General features: G+C 39.2%; 1 protein-coding gene across 1 annotated transcript in view; it reads left to right on the top strand.

Moving 5' to 3' along the window:
* The window catches only part of RYR2 (ryanodine receptor 2), an 830,352-nt gene that overhangs the window by 799,650 nt on the left and 7,483 nt on the right, over positions 1-23,219 (top strand). The window contains exons 102-105 of the mRNA XM_027531123.1: positions 13,053-13,209; positions 14,909-14,973; positions 16,966-17,066; positions 18,016-18,067. Coding sequence (XP_027386924.1) covers positions 13,053-13,209; positions 14,909-14,973; positions 16,966-17,066; positions 18,016-18,067 — 375 coding nt within the window. The remainder of the gene's footprint in view (positions 1-13,052; positions 13,210-14,908; positions 14,974-16,965; positions 17,067-18,015; positions 18,068-23,219) is intronic.

Genomic DNA, 23,219 nt, shown 5'->3' on the forward strand with positions numbered 1-23,219 from the left:
ATCCCTTGAGTCAGAAACTGTAGGAAGATATAAAGACCCATGTATTTTGGAAAAAGCTTTCTAGGTGGTTGAGATAAAAAGTCTACTCCTAGGGAAGTAACCTGCTTAGGTAATTGTTCTAAATTACTTATTTTACCTTATCTTCTCAAGGAATAATTTTTCTCTAGAGGCAGTCTCTCTTTTTCTCTCCCTGTGTCTGTTACTCGTCCCTAGCCCTGCTTTTTTTCTTTTTCTAAGATAAAGATCTTATAAGGATCTTGCGTGCGTGTGTGTGGACCTGCTCAGTCACTTCAGTCCTGTCTGACTCTGCAACCCTAAACAACAAGGCAACATAAACAATGATTAACCCCAGAATGTATCAGTTTAGGAGGCAGATCAAGGGGGAAAGTCACTGAACATTAAATCCTGAGAATTAACAATTGCCCTGGCCTGGTCTGTGTAGCACCAGGGATCTTCCTTCCTCATTACTCAGATTTTCTGAAGTAGTAAATCTTTTTGCTGCCCAGCATTGCCCCTCTGGCTCCTATTATCGGGTTGAGCTGATTCTCTGAAAAGGAAGGTAGATGAAAGAATTTCCCTTTTCAGGAGCAGAATAATAATCTGAAAGCTGAAAGCCTTTCACCCCATGTGAGTGGGTGATCACCACATTTCCTTCTATTCTACCACAGCAGCCATCTCTCTGATATTTCTGGTGGTAACTTCCGATAATGAAGGAGAATGCTGGGAAAATCTGTATCAAAATTCCATTGGTGAATTGTGCATTTTACTTGTTTTCCTATTAAGAACTTTGGTATCTTATTGAGTCTAATAGATCACATCCACAAAACGCTACCTGTCTTTTCACAGAATGGCCATATTTTATTTTAATGAAATATGGTAGAATCCCCTCCTTAAAATTCTTAGTGCTATTATAGAATGAAGGTGAGCAGTGAGATAAGGATACTGCTGGAGAGGCTAGGTGGCTGAAGAGAAATCTAAAAAGAAGATATTTACCTCAGTAATTTAGCCTCATCCCATGGTCTTGTTTTCAACTTTAATATTTGAAAGTAAAAGTGGATCATTCGCCTGAAGACAGACTCATATTAACCAGACTCCTGAGTCAGACATATGAGTCAGAGTATTCACATTCCACTCATTAAGAGTTCAAATAATAAGCTGATAGTCTTTTTCCCATAGAAAAACTCTATTTGGGGAGCCAAATTGTAATCCAAAGTCTTTATCAGCAGGAATTAGCTGGATGATCTTAGTCACATACATGTCAAACAGGCAGGCCTTGGAGAGCTGTGATTCTAGGACCTGAATGGGGAACTGCAGTTGATCCACTGTTGACTCACAATAGGTGTTAGTGTGAGGAGTTAAAGGGCCAGAATCGGACACAGAGAAGTGCCAGACGATAGGCAGGTAGATTGTCCAAACTGAGGCCCAGGCAAGGGGGAGGGACAGATTGCAAACAAAGCTAAGGATGGAAAAGCCAGTAATGGATGGACTGTGCTGGTTCATTAAATAGTGAGCAGCTGCAATAGTAATTGTGTTCCATGTGGCCACAGTTAAGCACATGTGAAGATAGATTTGGAGAAAAACATATAGCCCCCAGTTTTTCTTAATAAAAGCAAGAAATTCATATGGTAAAAATAATTCCAATAGTATGTAAGAGTATATTAGGAAAATAAAACTTTCTCTTCCCACATATCCACTGTTAACAGTTTCAAGCACTGTTTTAGACAAATAGTTATAAGAAATTAATGTAGTATCCAAAGGTTTTTTTTAATTTATTTTTTATTGAAGGATAATTGCTTTACAGAATTTTGCTGTTTTCTGTCAAACCTCAACATGATTCAGCCATAGGTATACATATATCTCCTCCCTTTTCAACCTTCCTCCCATCTCCCTCCCCACTCCACCCCTCTAGGTTGATACAGACCCCTGTCTGAGTTTCATGAGCCATACAGAAAATTCCTGTTGGCTATCTATTTTACATATGGTAATTTAAGTTTCCATGTTACTCTTTGCATACATCTCACCCTCTCCTCCCCTCTCCCCATGTCCGTAAGTCTATTCTCTATGTCTGTTTCTCCACTGCTGCCCTGTAAATAAATTCTTCAGTACCATTTTTCTAGATTCTGTATATACACATTATAACACAATATTTATCTTTTTCTTTCCGACTCTGTATAATAGGTTCTAGGTTCATCCACCTCATTAGAACTGATCCAAATGCATTCCTTTTTATGGCTGAGTAATATTCCATTGTGTATATGTACCACAACTTCTTTATCCATTCATTGGTTGATGGACATCTAGGTTGCTTCCATGTTCCAGCTTTTGTAAATAGTGTTGCAATGAACAATGGGATACATGTGTCTCTTTCAATTTTGGTTTCCTCAGGGTATATGCCTAGGAGTGGGATTGCTGGGTCATATGGTGGTTTTATCCCTAGTTTTTAAAGGAGTCTCCATACCATCTTCCATAGGGGCTGAATCAGTTTACATTCCCACCAACAGTGCAAGAGTGTTCCCTTTTCTCCACACCCTCTCCAGCATTTATTGTTTGTAGACTTTTTAATGATGGTCATTCTGACTGGTGTAAGGTGATATCTCATTGTAGTTTTGATTTGTATTTCTCTAATAATGAGCAGTGTTGAGCATTTTTTCATCTGTTTGTTAACCATCTGTATGTCTTCTTTGGAGAAATGTCTGTTTAGGTCTTTTCCCCACTTTTTGATTGGGTTGTTTGCTTTTCTGGTATTGAGTTGTATGAGCTGCTTGTATATTTTGAAAATTAATTCTTTGTCGGTTGTTTCGTTTGTTATTATTTTCTCCCATTTTGAGGGCTGTCTTTTCACCTTGCTTCGAGTTTCCTTTGCTGTGCAAAAGCTTTTAAGTTTAATCATTTCCCACTTGTTTACTTTTCTTTTTATTTCCATTACTCTAAGAGGTGGGTCAAAGAGGATCTCCCTTTGATTTATGTCATCAAGTGTTCTGCCTATGTTTTCCTCTAAGAGTTTTATAGTTTCTGCTCTTCCATTTAGGTCTTTAATCCATTTTGAGTTTATCTTTGTGTATGGTGTAAGGAATTGTTCTAATTTCATTGTTTTACATGTAGCTGTCCAGTTTGCCCAGCCCCATTTATTGAACAGGCTATCTTTGCCCCATTTTTTATTCTTGCCTCCTTTGTCAAAAATAAGGTACCCATAGGTGTACGGGTTTATTTCTGGGCTTTCTATCTTGTTCCACTGGTCTATATTTCTGTTTTTATGCCAGTACCATACTGTCTTGATGACTGTAGCTTTTTAGTATAATCTGAAGTCAGGAAGGAAGATTCCTCCAGCTCCATTCTTCTTTCTCAGGATGGCTTTGGCTGTTCAGGGTCTTTTGTGTTTCCATATGAATTGTGAAATATTTTGTTCTAGTTCAGTGAAAAATGCCATTGGTAATCTGAAAGAGATTGCACTGAATCTGTAGACTGCATTTGGTAGTATAGTCATTTTCACAATATTGATTCTTCCTACCCAGGAACATGGAATATCTCTCCATCTGTTTATGTCATCTTTGATTTCTTTCAACAATGTCTTATAATTTTCTGTATACAGTTCTTTTGTCTTAGGTAAATTTATTCATAAATATTTAATTCTTTTTGTTGCAATGGTGAATGGGGTTGATTCCTTAATTTTTCCTTCTGATTTTTCATTGTTAGTATATAGAAATGTAAGTGATTTCTGTGTATTGATTTTGTATCCTGCAACTTTGCTAAATTCACTGATTAGCTCTAGTAATTTTCTGATACTATCTTTAGGGTTTTCTATGTACAGTATTATGTCATCTGCAAATAGTGAGAGCTTTACTTCTTTTCTGATCTGGATTACTTTTATTTCTTTATCTTCTAATTACTGTAGCTAGGATTTCCAAACCGTTGTATAGCAGTGGTGAAAGTGGACACCCTTGTCTTGTTCTAATCTTAGGGGCAATGCTTTCAGTTTTTCACCATTGAGAATAATGTTTGCTGTAGGCTTATCATATGTTACTATGTTGAGGTAGGTCCCTTCTATGCCCATTTTTTGAAGAGTTTTAGTTATAAATGGGTCCTGAATTTTGTCAAAGGCTTTTTTGGCATCTATTGAGATTATCATATGGTTTTTATCTTTCAATTTGTTAATATGCTTTATCACATTGACTGATTTGTGTATATTGAAGAATCCTTGCATCCCTGGAATAAACCAAATTTGAACATGGTGTATGAGATTTTTGATGTGTTGCTGAATTCTGTTTGCTAAAATTTTGTTGAGAATTTTTACATCTGCGTTCATCAGTGATATTGGCCTGTAGTTTTCTTTTTGTGTGTGTTGTCTTTGTCTGGTTTTGGTATCAGGGTGATGGTGGCCTCATAGAATGAGTTTGGAAGTGTTCTGTACTCTTCAATTTTTGAAAGAGTTTTAGAAGGATAGTCATTAGCTCTTCTCTGAAAGTTTGATAGAATTCTCCTGTGAAGCTATCTGGTCCTGGGCTTTTGTTTTTTAGGAGATATTTGAGCACATCTTCAATTTCAGTGCTTGTAATTGGGTTGTTCATAATTTCTATTTCTTCCTGGTTCAGTCTTAGAAGATTGAACTTTTCTGAGAATCTGTCCATTTCTTCCAGGTTATCCATTTTATTGTCATATAGTTGTTCATCATAGTCTCTTATAATCCTTTGTATTTCTGCATTGTCTGTTATAACCTCTCCTTTTTCATTTCTAACTTTGTTGATTTGATTCTTCTTTCTTTTTTTCTTGATGAGTCTGGCTAAAGGTTTGTCAATTTTATCTTCTCAAAAAATAAGCTTTTAGTTTTATTAATCTTTACTATTGTTTCTTTCATTTCTTTTTCATTTATGTCTGCTCAGATCTTTATGATTTCTTTCCTTCTACTAACTTTCAGGGTTTTTTTTTTCCTTCTTCTTTTTCCAGTTGTTTTAGGTGTAAAGTTATTTTGTCCATTCAACGTTTTTCTTGTTTCTTGAGGTAGGATTGTATTGCTATAAACTTCCCTCTTAAAACTGCTTTTGCTGCATCCCATAGGTTTTGAGTTGTCATGTTTTCATTGTCATTTGTTTCTAGAAACTTTTTGATTTTCCGTTTGATTTCTTCGGTAACCTCTTGGTTATTTAGAAATGCATTGCTTAATCTCTATATGCTTGTGTTTCTTACAGTTTTTTTCTTATAATTGATATCAAGTCTCATAGCATTGTGGTTGGAGAATATGCTTGATAGTATTTCAGTTTTCTTAAATTTACTGAGGTTTGATCTGTGACCCAAGATGTGGTCTATCCTGGAGAATGTTCCATGTGCACTTGAGAAGAAGGTGTATTCTGCATTGGATGGAACTGAAGATATCAATGAGATCCATCTCATCTAATGTATCATTTAAGACTTGTGTTTCCTAATTAATTTTGTTTTGATGATCTGTCCACTGGTGTGAGTGGGGTGTTAATGTCTCCTACTATTATTGTGTTACTGTCAGTTTCTCCTATTATGTCTGTTAATGTTTGTCTTATGTATTGAGGTGCTCCTATTATGTATTGAGGTGCATAGATATTTACAATTGTTACATCTTCCTCTTGGATTGATCCCTTGATCATTTTGTAGTGTCCTTCCTTGTCTCTTGTAATCTTCTTTATTTTAAGGTCTATTTTGTCTGATATGAGGATTGCTACTCCAGCTTTCTTTTGCTTCCCATTTGCAGGGAATATGTTTTTCCATCCTCTTTTTGTCTATATGTGTGTTTAGGTCTGAAGTGGGTTTCTTGTAAACAGCATATATATGGGCCTTGTTTTTGTATCCATTCAGCCAGTCTGTGTCTTTTGGTTGGAGCATATAGTCCATTTACATTTAAAGTAATTATTCATATACTTTTTCCTATTGCCATTTTCTTAATTGTTTGGGGTTGATTTTGTAGATCTTTTTTCTTCTCTTGTGTTTCTTGACTATATAAGTCCCTTTAACATTTGTTGTAAAGCTGGTTTGGCGGTACTGAATTCTCTTAACTTTTGCTTGTCTGAAAAGCTTTTTATTTTCTGCATCAGTTTTGAATGAGATCCTTGCTGGGGACAGTAATCTTGGCTGTAGACTTTTCCCTTTCAATACTTTAAATATATCCTGCCATTCCCTTCTGGCCTGCAGAGTTTCTGCTGAAAGATCAGCTGTTAAGCATATGGGGTTTCCCTTGTATGTTACTTGTTGCTTCTCCCTTGCTGCTTTTAATATTCTTTCTTTGTGTTTAGTATTTGTTAGTTTGATTAGTTGTGACCAACCTAGATAGCATATTTGGAGAAGGAAATGGCAACCCACTCCAGTGTTCTCACCTGGAGAATCCCATGGACAGAGAAGCCTGGTGGGCCGCAGTCCATTGGGTTGCACAGAGTCCGACACGACTGAAGCGACTTAGTAGTAGTAGTAGTAGTTTGATTAGTATGTGTCTTGGTGTGTTTCTCCTTGGGTTTATCCTGTATGGGACTCTTTGCGCCTCTTGGACTTGATTTGACTATTTCCTTTTCCATGTTGGGGAAATTTTCAACTATAATCTCTTCAAAAATTTTCTCATACCCTTTCTTTTTCTCTTCTTCTTCTGGGACCCCTATAATTCTAATGTTGGTACATTTGATATGGTCCCAGAGGTCTCTGGGAGAAGGTAATGGCAACCCACTCCAGTACTCTTGCCTGGAAAATCCCATGGACAGAGGAGCCTGATGGGCTACAGTCCATGGGGTCGCAAAGAGTCAGACACGACTGAGTGACTTCACTTTAACTTTTCAGTTTCATGCATTGGAGAAGGAAATGGAAACCCACTCCAGTGTTCTTGCCTGGAGAATCCCAGGGATGGGGGAGCCTGGCAGACTGCCGTCTTTGGGGTCACACAGAGTCAGACATGACTGAAGCTACTTAGCAGCAGCAGCAGAGGTCTCTGAGACTGTCCTCAGTTCTTTTCATTCTTTTTACTTTATTCTGCTCTTCAAAAGTTATTTCCATCATGTTATCTTCCAGCTAACTGATTCATTCTTCTGCTTCAGATATTCTGCTATTTATCCTTTCTAGAGTATTTTTAATTTCAGTAATTGTGTTGTTTTTCTCTTTATGTTTATTCTTCTAGGTCTTCTAGATCTTTGTTGATTACGTCTTCCATTTCTCCATTTTGTTTTCAAGGTTTTTGATCATCTTTACTATCGTTATTCTGAATTCTTTTTCAGGTAGTTTGCCTATTTCCTCTTCATTTATTTGGACTTCTGTGTTTCTAGTTTGTTCCTTCATTTGTGTAGTATTTCTCTGCCTTTTCATTTTTTTTTTTTAACTTATTTTGTTTGAGGTCTCCTTTTCCAGACTTCAAGGAAAGTTGAATTGTTTCCTTGAAGAAGGTTAAATTCTTTCTTTCTTTTGGTTTCTGCCCTCCTAAGGTTGATACAGTGGTTTGTGTAAGCTTCATATAGGGTAGATTTGTGGTGATTTTTTGTTTATTTGTTTGTTTTTCCTCTGATGGGCAAGGCTGAGTAAGGTGGTAATCCTGTGTTCTGATGATTGGGTTTGTATTTTTGTTTTGTTTGTTGTTTAGATGAGGCGTCCTGCACAGGGTGCTACTGGTGGTTGGGTGATGCTGGGTCTTGTATTCACGTGGTTTCCTTTGTGTGAGTTCTCACTATTTGATGCTCCCTAGTGTTAGTTCCCTGGCAGTCTAGGGTCTTGGATTCAGTACTCCAACTGCAAATGCTCAGTGCTTGATCTCTGGTCAGGAAGAAGGTTGCACAAGTGGTTTGTTATGGCATTTAGTGAGATTAAAACAAATATCCAATTCGAGAAACCAAAGATGAACCCCAGACAAATGGCAGTTATAAAATCAGGCAAATAATTAAAATAATGGAATACACACACACACATATATATATACACCCATGAGCAAAGTCAAAATAGTCCAACAAAAATAAAGTACAGTAGATTGACCCAGCAAACAAAGGAAATAAAAAATTATGTTTACCAGTTAAGAACGAAAGCACAAACTGGAAAACAAAACTAAAGCATGGTGCTAAGTGGGAAATAAAGCAATAAAAAGAGAACTAGCAAATATGTGGAGAGGACAGGAAAGAAAGAATAGATATGCAGAGTTAAATAGAAGTAGATGAAGATTTATATGCATAAAAGATTAAATGCAAGGGAAAAAGAAGAGCAGGAAAGGCAAACAAAGGAATAAATGTAGAAGAAATTTAATAGGTTTAAAAAAATTAAAATTTAAAGTGACTAAAAAAGAAAAGAAAAAAAAAAGCCAGAAGAAAGAAAAAGGAAAAAAAAAAAAGGAAAACTCCACAGAACTGCAAAATCCCAACACATAGGCAGAGGTTTATAACAACAATAAAATGTGTGACAATACACACATACACACACACACACACACACACACACACACACACACACTCGTAAATAAAATCAAAACAGTCCAACAAAAATAAAGTACAATAGATTGACCCAGCAAACAAAGGAAACCAAAAATTGTATCTACCATAACAAAACTAACCAAAGCACAAACTGGAAAACAAAACTAAAGCTAGGTGCCAACTGGGGTATAAAGCAATGAAAATAAACCTAACAAATATGTTGACAGGAAAGGAGAGAAAGAAAAGAAAGAAAGAATAGATATGTAAAGTTAAATAGAGGTAGATAAAGAAGATTTATATATGTTAAAGATGAACTGCAAGGGGAAAAGAATAGTAGGAAAAGCAAACAAAGAATAAATGTAGAAAAAAATAATAATAGGTTTAAAAACTTAAAAAAAAAAAAAAGGAAAATTTCATAGAACTGCAAAAGCCCAACATAGAGGCAGAGGTTTATAACAAAAATGAAAAATATGACTGAGAAAAAAAAAAGCTCAAAAAGCTTAATTGGATTTCTTAGTGCCAATAAAATTGACAACTACAACATAAAGGGGAAAAAAGGAAAATAAGAAATGAAAAAAAAATCCAAAAAAATCCACAGAACAAGTAAAAAAATTAGAATAATAAATGTTTTTCTTGAGTCACTGCTGTCAGAGACCTTTCCCTCACTGGGAGTCACAGTCCACCTCACCTCCCTAGGACGCCATCCCACACTGTGCTGGTCTCTGGACCTGCTGTGGGGGCAGCTCAGATTCTAATCTTGTCCTGCTCCTGTGTGTTCTTGCTTCCAATGTCCACAGCTATCAGAACTAGTGTGTTTTCTTTTGTGGGAGCTCTCAATGGCCTTTTATATATTCCTTGGACACAGAGTCTGCCTAGTTGATCTTGTGGATTTATTCTGCAGCTTGTACAGCTGGTGGGAAAGTTTTGGATCTTCTTCCTTAACCACACTGCCCCTTGGTTTCAATTGTGGTTTTATTTTTACCTCTACATGTGAGTCATCCACTGGGCTTTGCTCCTGAGGCTGCCCTGGAGGACATGTGTTTGCCCCTGTGGGGGCCAGATGTAGAGATGGTGCAGCTGCTTGGGTCACACAGGTTCTGGCAGCACCAGGTACTCAGGGGGATTGGAAGCTAGGGCAGCAGGAAATATAGTGCTCTAGAAGGGTATGGCAACCAGTATTGGCCAATATGCTCCAGTATTCTTGCCTGGAGAACCCCCCTCCCTGACAGAGAAGCCTGGCAGGCCACAGTCTACAGGGTCGCAAAGAGTCAGACATGACCAAAGTGACCCTGCAGGCTTAGATGCAAGACATTTTTGCCTGTGGCAGCTCTGCCCCAGTGAGAGTTGAGCGTGGCTTGTGGGGACCCTGGGGGCACCAAGTGTGCAGGGACATGGACTGCCTCCCCTGCAGGAGTTATGGCCCTATCAGTCTTTTTTGAGCCTCTTGTAGCTGGCAATCAGAAGGCCTCTTTGACCAGTCTCTCTGTAGCTCTGCCCATTCAGCTGCTTCGAGGGCTCCCTTGCCTGGGGTCCTTCTCTGTTGTTCGGCGCATTGGCATATAGAGGGGGGGCCCCCCTGGCTGGGGTCCTGCTCTGTAGAACGGAGCGTCAGGAACTTAAAGGGGCACCCTGGGTGGAGTCCTGCTCTGTAGTTCAGTGCATCAGGCGATTGATGGGCCAACCTCTCTATTGTTCAGCTGCTGGTGCTAGCCTGTGGGGAGAGAAGCTATGGTGACGGTTCCACCCCCTATGCATGACTCAGCAGTATCCCCTTGCTTCCATGGCTGCCTGGCTTTCCTCCACCAGCATTTCCTACCCTGATCTCCTCCCTCACATCCCCTCAATCCATCTCTTCGTGGTCAACAGCAGCCCTACCACTGGGATTGCTCCACAATCCCTAAACTCCACCTCCCAGCCACTGTGCCTTCCAGGGGACCAGTGTTCCTGTCCGGGGTATGTATGGCTGCAGCAAGGACTGTGTGAGTTTCATTCCATTTAGGCTGCCACAGATTAGCTGTTTCACTCTCAACCTTAAATGTTTCTCCTCTGACTCAGACAATTGCCCTGATGTGGGGATTGGACCCCCTGCTTCAGTTCCTCCACCCGCCAAGGGCAGGTCCAATCCTACTAACACTCCTGTTTTTCCCCCTAGTTCCTTCATCCTACTGAGTTTTGCGTGGCTGTATATATTCTTTTCCACTGGTCAGGTATTCCTCCTCTGCTCTCAGCTGGTGTTCTGCATGCACTTCTGTGTCCGAAGGTGTATTCCTGATGTATCTGTGGAGAGAGATGTACTCCATGTCTACCTACTCCTCTGCCATCTTGTTCTCCCCCAACCTTAATTACAGTTCCTTGTCTTGACAACCATATCAGTGCTCTTGTGTTCTAAACCTAAACTCTAAAGGAGTCAGTTACTTTGTGTTCTAAAACCTACAGTCCAATGAAGACATTCTTTAATAACATCCCTGTTGGTGGATTTGGCCAGGCAGCAGCTTGACTGTGGAAAATACTGCCTTATTCCAAAAAGGCATTGAACATCCTTTTCAAAGGAGGTTAAAATTTGTCATGTAGATTTCAAAAATCATTGAAGAAGCTTCCTTCTTCTCTCTCTGGGTGATCCAGGTTTTCAGTTATCTATTCATTATATACAGGACCACTACCATCAAGAATGCAAATTGTGTGTGGTCTTCCATCAATATAGACTTGAGTTCTGAGTTTGAGCAAGCTCCAGGAGTTGGTGAACAACAGGGAAGCCTGGTGTGCTGCAGTCCATGGGGTCGCAAAGAGTCGGACACAACTGAGCAACTGAACAACAATAGGAGATCTCTTGACAGTTTAACCAAAATGAACAACTGAAAGGACACTCGGAATTTGGAAAACAATTTTTTTTTTGCAAGCCTTTCCTTCACTGCACCAAAAACAGTTCTTTCTTTTTTCTGCATGATTGACAGTTATTCAGTGCAGTACATTTCTTTGAGGTACTTGATAGTTCCAAAACAACTTTAATCAACTTAGAAGAAATACATGTACATCTGAACACACAGCCAAGATGGCCTGGGCCTGTTTCTCACATCCAGGGCATATTCACTCACCCACACTGAGGAGCCTCTTGGAGCATCTCCCCAGAGGCTTTTTTAAAGTGTCTTCAAATCTTACTTCCAGAGACTAATTCAGTAGGTGATACTAGGAATTCAGAATGTTTAAACCTCTGGGAGATGTGGATGTGGAATTAAGTTTAGACACCACTGGTCTCATCAGGCTATCTGTATGAGCATTTTGGTGTTATCTTGTATTCTTTGCTTGAATTTGGTGCTCTGTAAAACTACTTGAGAATTTGAGGTGTATCTGAGCTGTTCTCCAGGAAACAACTGACTAGTCATAATTTTTCACTCTTCAGTCATCCCGAGTGAGTTTTAAGGGCCTATCATGTGCTGAACATTATTTAGGCACTGATGATAGAGGGCTCCCCAGGGTGCCAGTGATAAAGAATCTGCCTGCCAGTGCAAGAAATGCAAGAAACGTGGGTTTGATCCCTGGCTCAGGAAGATGCCCTGGAGAAGCAAATGGCAACCCACTCCAGTATCCTTTCCTGGGAAATCCCATGGACAGAGGAGCCTGGTAGGCTACAGTCCCTGGGGTCACAAAGAATTGGACACGACTGAGCACTCATGCAAGATGCAAGATGACAAAGAAGCAACCCAAGTAATTCTTCTTATAATGGGACTAATTATAATGAAATGAGATCATAAAACATCAAATGAAAAATAAGTTGGAGATACAAGTCTGGGATTCAGGAAAGAGACCTGAGGTGTAAACAGAAATATTTTATAATTACCACAGATGATGCTTAAGTATGAAACTAGAAAAGTTTCCTAAGGGAATGTCCTAAAAGAAAAAAAAAAAGAAGTCAGAGAACCCAATCCTGAGGATTAATTTATGAAGAGATAGGGAGATGAGGAAGAAGTGGCCGACGGGGCTGAGAAGAAATGACCAGAAATATAGGGGGGGGAACCCCACAACCAAGAATTATCTGGTCTGAAATGTTAATAGTGATGAGCCTGAGAAACCCTGCCCCAAAGCATTTTGCTACACCCTTTTTTCGGCAGTGACATTTGCAGCAGTACATATTGTTGGTTACTTTAAAATTTCAGTGTTAATGATGAGATGCTGTTTCTTCCCTGCCTCTCTCATTTTTCTTTATTCTAAAAATTAAAAACCTTTTTGCATTATGTTTCACATATGATAGATGAGGGGATGATAAGTCTGATTTTTTTCCTTGTTTTATTTCTAACATTCTATTCAGCTATACGTTGGACTTTTACTTCCCCATTCCTTTGTCTGTTATGCTCAAAAAAAATTGAACACTGCAATTAAATATAGTTTTGTGCCCCCTAGTATGATCTTAATGCCAGATGCATTTCCTGCAAAGTGTGTCAGCAGATGCTAAGCAGAGTATGCAGTACAGAGTTTTGTTTAAAAGACAGCAAAGTCAAGTGTTTGCATCACAATTACAAATATTGAGGCAAAAAGAGATGATGTAGAAGGCAAAGATTCTCATCATTTCCAGTGTGAAGATTAGGAGCTAGAGAGAACCTTAGGTGTGTTGAGTAGAAAAATGGGCAATGATCCTCCAGGTGGTGATGCCATTCCTTTCTTTTCCAGTGCTATATGTTCCACATGTATGTTGGAGTACGTGCTGGAGGGGGTATCGGTGATGAAATCGAAGATCCAGCTGGTGATGAGTATGAGATATATCGAATCATCTTTGACATCACCTTCTTCTTTTTTGTAATTGTCATTCTCTTGGCCATAATACAAGGTAAGCTCACTGAATGTCAAGAAGATCTAGAATCTGACCTACTTATTGTTGAAGCTGACATTACAGATAGGGTAAGACTGTCAAGTGTTTCCTGCTGCTGCTGCTGCTAAGTCGCTTCAGTTGTGTCCGACTCTGTGTGACCCCATAGACGGCAGCCCACCAGGCTCCCCCATCCCTGGGATTCTCCAGGCAAGAATACTGGAGTGGGTTGCCATTTCCTTCTCCAATGCACAAAAGTGAAAAGTGAAGTGAAGTCGCTCAGTCATGTCCAATCTTAGTGACCCCATGGACTGCAGCCTACCAGGCTCCTCCATCCATGGGATTCTCTAGGCAAGAGTACTGGAGTGGGGTGCCATTGCCTTCTCCTCAAGTGTTCCCTAGAAAAGCCAAATAGAACTTTTCCTTTCAGTGTTTCTTCATTGGAAATCTGTAGAGGGAAAAACAAAGAGTAGTGGAGGGTTGGGGAAGAGATGAATACAGATTTCTTTGAACTCCTTTCAAATAACATAATGGAAAGAGCACTTTCCTGGGTCTGATTTCCAGCCCTGCCACTAACATCCTTTACAACTAACAGTGGGCGAGCCATTGAACATCTTTGGGTCTATCACATGGAAATTATATAAAGCTCTAAGCCATGGATTATAGAAAATATTTCTCTAAAAATGATGTCTGTTCCATGTGCCCCATGAGCAGAGTATTGTTCTTCATCTTTGAAGAAACTGAGCCATAATAAGTCAAGTAACTCAACTGAAGTGCTCAGCTGCAAAGTGTTGGGAATCCAAACCCACAGGGCTGGAAACCAACCCCTCACATGCCACCACAGCACCATATTGACCCCCTCGTTTTTTCTTTCACCCCAATGTAACTTGGACTGGGTGGTTTTTCTCCCCTCCTTTTATTCCAAGGTAACTTTTTTTCCCCTTAGAAAAATCATTCATGTTGTCTTTTTCTGCTTATGTATTTCCTACCTTGAATTAAATGTCTATAAATGACACATTATCCTCTAAATTCCACAGTCAAATATAGTACCTTTTTTTTTTAGTAAAGCATAGGAACACATTTAAAGGATTTATGATCTTCCCCTTTATGTCTTTCTTTCCTTTATGTCCTTCTTGAGTGCAACAATAATGTGTTTTATAAGAAGGCAGTCTTAAAACACTTGGAAGACAGTGTACAGTCAGGCAAGTCACAGGAGAAAACGGGACAGAGCAGAAGGAAACCATTAGTTGGCTGATTGCCACAGTTAATAACGTTACGGGGAGATTATCGATAAGGAATTTGTGGGAAAAAAATAGATTTGGGGCAAATTCCTCACAATGAATTAAACATGTTTGACTTGCAAATTAGCACTTGAAAACTCATTGGTGGGATTTTCTATACTTTATGACCATAAATCTCAATTGCTCTTTCTTCGCATGAACATACCATTTATCAATGCCAAGGTAACCAAAGGTTTCCCTGCTCTGTTGCTTCGTTTTTAAACCCCTTTTTGGATAGTGTGTGGCCTGGTAACTGCATGTATTTCTGCCCCCCACCCCAAGGAGATAACGCTACTGCCTTCGTAGGAGTATCCAGTGTGTAGATTTCCCAGAGTAGCTGTACATGGTCCTGTCCCTTAGGAGGATTAGCCAAGGGGCTGTAAATTTCATAATCATTTTCTGGTTGCTAAAGATTAAATCCTGTCTTTATTTAACACTAGGTTTAATCATCGATGCTTTTGGGGAACTAAGAGACCAACAGGAACAGGTCAAAGAAGACATGGAGGTAAGTCTGTTTCTCACTCTACATTTTTGTTGTGGACACTCTGTCTTCACTGCCTTTATCAAAGAATTATGGCAGTGGGAGGAAGGAGGAGGAACATGAAAAATGTGTAACTTCATTGGCCTGTTTTTGGTTCAGGCAATACATGTAGTTGAGCAAGGTGGTGGGCTCCAGATACATACAGACAGTAATATGGCAGCATCCACCCCTCCAGGAGTGGGAAGACCATCCATTCTAAATGACGGATTCATGGACAGATTAGTAAACAGGCAATCACAGAGCAGTGTGATGAGCACTTATAGGAGGAAACCCTGAGTACTGGGGTCCTTGAGGCTTGTGTCTCATTTCATCTTGGATAATCAGGGAAGTTCTTAAAAGAAGAGATGCACAAACGGAGGCCTGATGATTGCAGAGATGTGGATGTGAGAGAGCGCGCAGGATAGTTTAGGGAACCTTCTCACCCCCACTATGTGCCCCACTAGGCCCCCTGGATTCTGTGAGATGTCACTGCCTGAGGTTCTATATACCAAGACACTGGTTTTCGGGAATTTGATATGCAGATTTTTCCCTTGGAAGCATAATTGGTGCAGGATGAAGTATTACATTCTAATAATGGGACTAGCAAGGAAGGCCAACTAATTAAGAGCCTAAAAACGCATTTGAGAAATTTACAGTATAACTTACAAGCTAGGAAACAAGAAAAGGGTTTTAAGCAGGGCAGTGACGTGATCAGATTTACAATAAAAAAAATATCAATTAAAAAGGGAATGAAGGCATGACCAGGAACAGGGAAGCAGCTGTCAGCATTTTCTAGGTAGGAGATGATGAAGCTCTTGCTAAAGAAGTGCCACTGAGGAGGTGGGAACCAGATGGACTCAAGGAGCACTTTGGAGCTGGCATGAAAAGAACTTGGTGATTGGCCATATGCAGAGGATGAAGTTTGGAGCAAGCAGAAATGATACTGAGGTTCTGACATGAGCCTCTAGAAAGAAGCATGGTGGCTCAGTTAAACACAGAGTGACCAAGGGAGGTAACAGAGGAAGGGCAGGTTCCTGGGGAAAGCTGATAAGTGAGAACCTATTTATAGAAGAGACACTGAATGGTGTCCAAGACTGGACCTCTGAATGGAGCCTTTCTGTCATCAGCAGTTGTTGATCAGTAAAGCAAAGAGAATTATAAAATATCTTAATAATCTTGATTCTAGCATCTAGGGCATCATAAACATGCCTCTAGTGGTACAAAATAGCATCTAATTTGCAGGGATGATGAGCATCTGGAGCTGCATGAGGACAATCGTTATTGAATTCATTTGAGTTGATACATAGGCAGTGCTAATGGTAAAATGGAAAGCCTGCTTCTCCCTGGGTTTTGGGCCTGCAGATGGCAGACCTAGCAAGTGAAGAGAGAGATGGATGGGATGGGAGAAGCGGGGAGAGAAGGCATCCTATTTCTAGAGCAGATTGTCATCCCAGTACATGGCCCCTGGTTGTGTACTTGGCACGTGGTGGACCCTCTCTGACTTGTTGATTCTATACCTCATAGTTTGGTATTTGGTTTGGTGTCCTCCGCCCACCCAGCTTGGTCATCAGACATGGCTAGGATAGGTACCAATTTTGTTTTTCAACTGAGGACACATTTAGTCATGCCTAGCTAGAGCCAGTGTCATAAACTTGAGCCAGTGTCATAAACAAGAGTGATCACCAAGCCTGGGTGTGCTCACTCAGGCTGGAGAAAAAAAAGAAGACATTGCTTTTCAGCCATCATCACCCTGTACTCTTTCTGCCTCTGTTGCTTCTTGCTGCTGGTTCCTATGTCACTGAAATGCCACAGTAAGACATAGTTGTGGCAGCGGTTAAACTGGTATTCAAGTACTTGGTGCAGCCTTCTGGGATGATCTTCTTTGTAGACTGAGTAAATCAAGTAATTGCCCCCGAGTGGTGAGTTATGTTTTCCTTTCTCAACTCTGACCTTTGAATATTTGCCTTTGTCTTCTAGACCAAGTGCTTCATCTGTGGGATAGGCAATGATTACTTTGACACCGTGCCACATGGCTTTGAAACCCACACTTTACAGGAACACAACTTGGCCAATTATCTGTGAGTATACCTGACTCACTCCCCTACCCCTCCCGATACCCAGGAATCCCTCAACTCAGCAAGCTGGAGAAACTGGAGAGAGAACCCCTCTCATTACCACCGGCCTCAGACTTCTTATAAGCCTCCTGGAGGGAAACACCCACAGCTAGTGCTTCTTTTTCCTCAAGAGTAGGTTAACTTAGGAAATGAAGTTGCAATGCTCCACGTGAATGATACCTTCTAGAACATGAAATGAAAAGGTGGAAAGGATGCGCAGAATGTGTACCAAGCCTCTCAGAGAGCTTTGTCTGTGTTTCTTATTTCGAACAGGAATGTTCCATCTGCTCCTTAGAGATATGTGAATCTTCATTTTTCTGTATTTTCTGAGAAAATACAGAGCGCTTTAGACACTATTGGAAAAACCCAGATAAAAGTTACATTTTTTTAATACATAGAAATTTAGCTATTACTCAAGACTAGCCAGAAACTGTACTTTGGTACAATATTAATTCTTAATCTGTTTCTAACCTGATTTTAATATCTAAAAGAAGAGATACAGAAGAGCATTGAAGTGGACTTTGGGATTCAAAAGTATGCAACATTAGACAAGTTATTTAACCTTTTTAATCCTTGATTTTCCAAATGAGTATCGCAGTTCCTGCCTCATAAGTGAATAAATAGGATATAGTTGCAGGCAGGGTCTGGCACTAAACCTGGCATAAAGCAGCTCCCGAGAAGTATAACTTGACCAGTGCATACATTTTAGCTCTTTTGAAAAAATATTTTAAAAGAAGATAAGCTTTTGGTCCCCATGGCATTTCTTGTTTCTTTTTTTTTTTTTTTTTTTGCCCTGCGTGTTTGACACATTTCTATGCTCTGCCATAAAGAGTTAGCCCATAGCAAGATCAGAGGTATCTGTTTATGCTATTTCCATACAATCCATTTCTGATTACTCTCTCTGTATCTGTAGGTTTTTTCTGATGTATCTCATAAACAAAGATGAAACGGAGCACACAGGACAGGTACGTAAACACTGAGCTACATTATCTGAAAACATTGATAAAAGAATCTCTGCTTGCTGGAATAAACGTGTACATTAAACATTAATATCAGAATTACTCTCAGATATTGGTCATGGTATCTTAGCATAAAAATCCCTTTTGTTCTGGATGAATATACAAAGATTGCCATAGTAGAAAAAAGTAAAATTAGAATTGAACATTTATTAGCTGAAAATGCCGAGCTTGGGTTTTGATAATTATAATGTACTTGATTGCTTAATAAGATAGCAGATTATGTCAAGTGAACTTCATCCAACAGTATTACTGTGATTTGAAGATAATTGCATATCCTGGGACAAGATGGCAGAGAAGAAGGACCCTGAGCTCACTTCCTCTCAGGAGCACACCAAAATCACAACTAACTGCCAAACAACCACTGATGGAAAAGCCTGGAACCCACCAAAAAAGATATTCTGTGTCCAAAGACAAAGAAGAAACCACAGTAGTATAAAGGGGGCACTTGCAATATAATTAAATCCCATAACCCCTAGGTGGGCAACCCACATGGGAACTGGAGAACAATTGTATCATAGAAGTTCTCCCACAGGAGTGAGACTTCTGAGCTGATGTCAGGTTTCCTAGCCTGAGGGTCTGGCATCAGAAAGAAGAGCCCCCAGAGCACTTGACTTTGAAGGCCAGCAGGGACTGAGTGCAGGAGATCCAAAGAACTGGAAAAAACAGACACCATTGCTGGTGGGTGCACCCACGGTCTCATGTGCATCAGACCCCAGGCAAGAGCAGTGACTTCATCGGAGCCGGGGCCAGACCTACATGCTCGTTTTGGAGGGTCTCCTCAGGAGGCAGGAGAATATTAAAAGAAACAAGGGGAAACCAACAAATTAAAAGGGGTTCTATATAATAGTACTAACAGCTGATTTCTCAGCAGAAACTCTTCAGGCCAGAAGGGAGTGGTGTGATATATTGAAAGTGATGATAAGTAAAACCCTACAATCAAGAATACTCTACACAGAAAGGTTCTCATTCAGATTTGATGGAGAGAAACCAAAGCTTTACAGACAAGCAAAAACTAAAAGAATTCAGCACCACCAAACCAGCTTTATAATAGATGCTAAAAGAACTTCTCTAGGTGGAAAAGAAAAGGCCAAAACTAGAAACAAGAAAATTACAAAATGGGAAAGCTCACAAATAAGGCAAACATATAATAAAGGTAGGAAATACTTCTCACACATATAGGACATATAAGTCAGTAATTGTGGGAGGAAGAGAGTACAAATGCAGGATATTTGAAATTAAGAGATCAGCAATTTAATCAAGTATACACAAAGACTGCTATATCAAAATCCCATGCCAACTGCACATCAGAAATTAGAATCCAAACACAACACTAAAGATGATCATCAAATCAAAGAGAACGAAAGAGGAAAGGAAGAAAATAAACTCAAAACAATTAACAAATTAATAAAAATAAACTCAAAACAATTAACAAAGTGGTAATAAGAATGCCATATCAATGGGGCTTCCCAGGCGGCACTAGTGGTAAAGAACCCGCCTGCCAATGCAGGAGACATGAGAGACTCGGGTTCAATCCCTGGGATGGGAAGATCCCTTAGAGAAGGTAATGGCAACCCACTCTAGTATTCTTGCCTGGAGGATCCCACAGAGGAGCCTGGCAGGCTACAATCCATAGGGTTGCAAAGAATCTGACATGACTATAAATGGGTTAAATGCTCCAACCAAGACAGACTAGCTGAATGGATACAAAAACAAGATGCCTATATAGGGTGTCTACAAGAGACCCACTTGAGAAATTGGGACACATATAGACTGAAAATGAGGGGATGGAAAATGCCATGCAAATGAAAATCAAAAGAAAGCTGGAGTAGCAATACTTACATCAGACTAAATAGACTTTAAAATAGAGACTGTTACAAGAGACAAAGAATGACACTACCTATGATCAAGGGAACAATCGAGAAGATATAACAATTATAAATATCCGTGCACCCAACATGGGAGCACCTCAGTATAGAAGGTAAATGTTAACAGACATAAAAGGAGAAAATGGCAGTAAGACAATAATTGTAATATCCCACTTACATCAATTGACAGCTCATCCAGACCAAAAATCAATAAGGAAGCATAGGCCTTATATGAAATGTTAGACCAGATGTAGTTCATTGGTACTATGAGTATTTCATCCAAAAGCAGCAGAAAACACATTCTTTTTATGTGCACATGGAATATTCTCCAGGATAGATCACATTCTGTGCCACAAAGAAATTTGTGGCACAAATTTGGTAAATTTAAAAAAATTGAAATAGTATCAAGCATCTTTTCTGACAACAAGGTTATGAGATAAAAATAAATTATATGAATATAACTGTAAAAGACAAAAACACATGAAAACTAACAGTACTGTACTAAACAACCAATGGATCAAAGAAGGAATAAAAACATACTGGAGACAAATGAAAACAAGACAATCCAAAACCTAGGGGATGGAGCAGAAACAATTCTAAGAGGGAGGTTTATAGCAATAAAATCTTACCTCAGGAAACAAAAATCTGAAATAAGAACCTAGCATTATACCTAAAGCAACCCAAGGAAGAAGAACAGATGAACAATAAGTTAGAGGAAGGAAAGAAGTCATAATGACCAGAGCAGAATTTAATGAAAAAGAGATGATGAAAACAATAGCAAAAATCAATGAAACTAAAAGCTGCTTCTTTGAGAAAATAAACAAAACTGATGAACCTTTAGGGAGATTCATCAAGAAAAAAAGGGAGAGAACTCAAATCAGTAAAATTAGAAATGAAAAAAGGAGAACTTATAACTGACACCATAGAAATACAAAGGATCACAAGAGACTACTACAAGCAACTTTACACCAATAAAATGTCCATTTAGAAGAAATGGACAAATTCTTAGAAAAGTAAAACCTTCCAAGCTTGGACTAGGAAGACATAGAAAATATGAACAGATAAGTCACAAGTACTGAAATTAAAACTGTGATTCAAAAACTTCTAATAAACAAAAGTCCAAGACAAGATGGCTTCACAGGCAAATTCTATCTAACATTTACAGAAGAGTTAATACCTATTCTTCTCAAACTATTCAAAAAAAAAAAAAAAACTACATAGGAAGGAACAGTCCCAAGTGCCTTCTATAAGGACACAATCACCCTGATACCAAAACCATTCAAAGATAGAACAAAAAAGGAAATTACAGGCCAGTATCACTGATAACATAGATGCAAAAATTCTCAGCAAAACACTAGCAAACTGAATCCAACAATACATTAAAAGGATCATACACCATGATCAAAAGGGATTTATCCCAGTGATGCCAGAGGGTTTTCAGTATCCACAAAGCAGTCCGTGTGATACACTACATTAACAGATTTAAGAACAGAAACCATGTAATCATCTCAATAGATGTAGAAAAATCTTTTGACAAAATTCAACACTCATTTATGATAAAAAAAAAAACTCCCCAGAAAGTGGGCATAGGGGAAATGTACCTCAACATAATAAAGGCCGTATACGACAAACACAGCAAACATCATTCTCTGTGGTGAAAAACTAAGTATTTCCTCTAACATCATGAAGATAAGGATATCCACTCTCTCCACTTTTATTCAACATAGATTTGGAAGTCCTAGCCATGACAATCCAGAGGAGGCGATGGCACCCCACTCCAGTAGTCTCGCCTGGAAAATCCCATGAACACAGGAGCCTGGTAGGCTGCAGTCCATGGGGTCGCAAAGAGTCGGACACGACTGAGCGACTTCACTTTCACTTTTCACTTTCATGCATTGAAGAAGGAAATGGCACCCCACTCCAGTGTTCTTGCCTGGAGAATCCCAGAGACGGGGGAGCCTGGTGGGCTACAGTCTCTGGGGTCGCACAGAGTCGGACACAACTAAAGTGACTTAGCAGCAGCAGCAGCCATGGCAATCAGTGAAGAAAAAATAAATAAAATGAATCCAAATTGGAAAAGACATAAAACTGTTACTGTTTGCAGATGACCTGATACTATGCATAGAAAATTCCAAAGTTGCTTCCAGAAAACTACTAGAGCTCATCAATGAATTTGGTAAACTTGCAGGATACAAAATTAGTGCAAAGAAATCTATTGCAGTCTTATACACTAACAAAGAAAGGTAAGAAATAGAAATTAAGGAAACAGTCACATTTACCGTTACATCAAAAAGAATAAAATACCTAGGAATAAACCTACTTAAGAAGGTAAAAGAGCTGCATGCAGAAAACTATAAGATATTGATAAAAGACATTAAAGATGACTCAAACAGAGATATACCTTTTTCTTGGATTGGAAGAAGCAATATTGTGCAATTGACTGTACTACCCAGAGCAATCTTCAGATTCAGTGCAATCGCTATCTAATTACCAATAGCATTTTTCACAGAACTAGAAAAAAAAATGTTACAATTTGTATGGAAACACAGAAGACCCCCAAATAGCCAAAGCAATCTTGAAAAAGAAAAATGGAACTGGAAGAATCAGGCTCCCTGACTTCAGATTGTACTACAAATCGACAATAAACAGTGTGCGGCCGGTACAAAGGGCTTCCCTGGTGGCTCAGTGGTGAAGAATCTGCTTGCAATGCAGGAGACACGGGTTCAATCCCTGGGTCAGGAAGATCCCCTGGAGAAGGAAATGGCAACTCACTCCAGGATTCTTCCCTGGGAAATTCCATGGAAAGGGGAGCCTGGCAGGCATTCATGGGGTAGGTAGCAAAAGAATCAGATGCTACTGAGCACATGGAGCATATATAAAACTGACTCACTGTGCTGTACAGCAGAACCTAACAGAATATTGTAAATCAGCTATAATAAAGTTAAAGAATGTAAGACCAGAAACTATAAAACTCTTAGAGGAAAACATAAACAGAACACTCTTTGACATAAATTGCAGCAGATCCTTTCTGATCCACCTCCTAGAGTAATGAAAATAAAAACAAAAATAAACAAATGAGACCTAATTAAACACAAAACCTTTTGCACAGCAAAGAAAACTATAAACAAGATGGAAAGATAACTCTCAGAATGGGAGAAAACATTTGAAAACAAAGCAACTGACAAAGGATTAATCTCTAAAATATACAAGTGGCTCATTCAGCTCAATATATT

The sequence above is a fragment of the Bos indicus x Bos taurus genome, chromosome 28, assembly GCF_003369695.1.
Source record: "Bos indicus x Bos taurus breed Angus x Brahman F1 hybrid chromosome 28, Bos_hybrid_MaternalHap_v2.0, whole genome shotgun sequence".
NCBI classification, from domain to species: domain Eukaryota; kingdom Metazoa; phylum Chordata; class Mammalia; order Artiodactyla; family Bovidae; genus Bos; species Bos indicus x Bos taurus.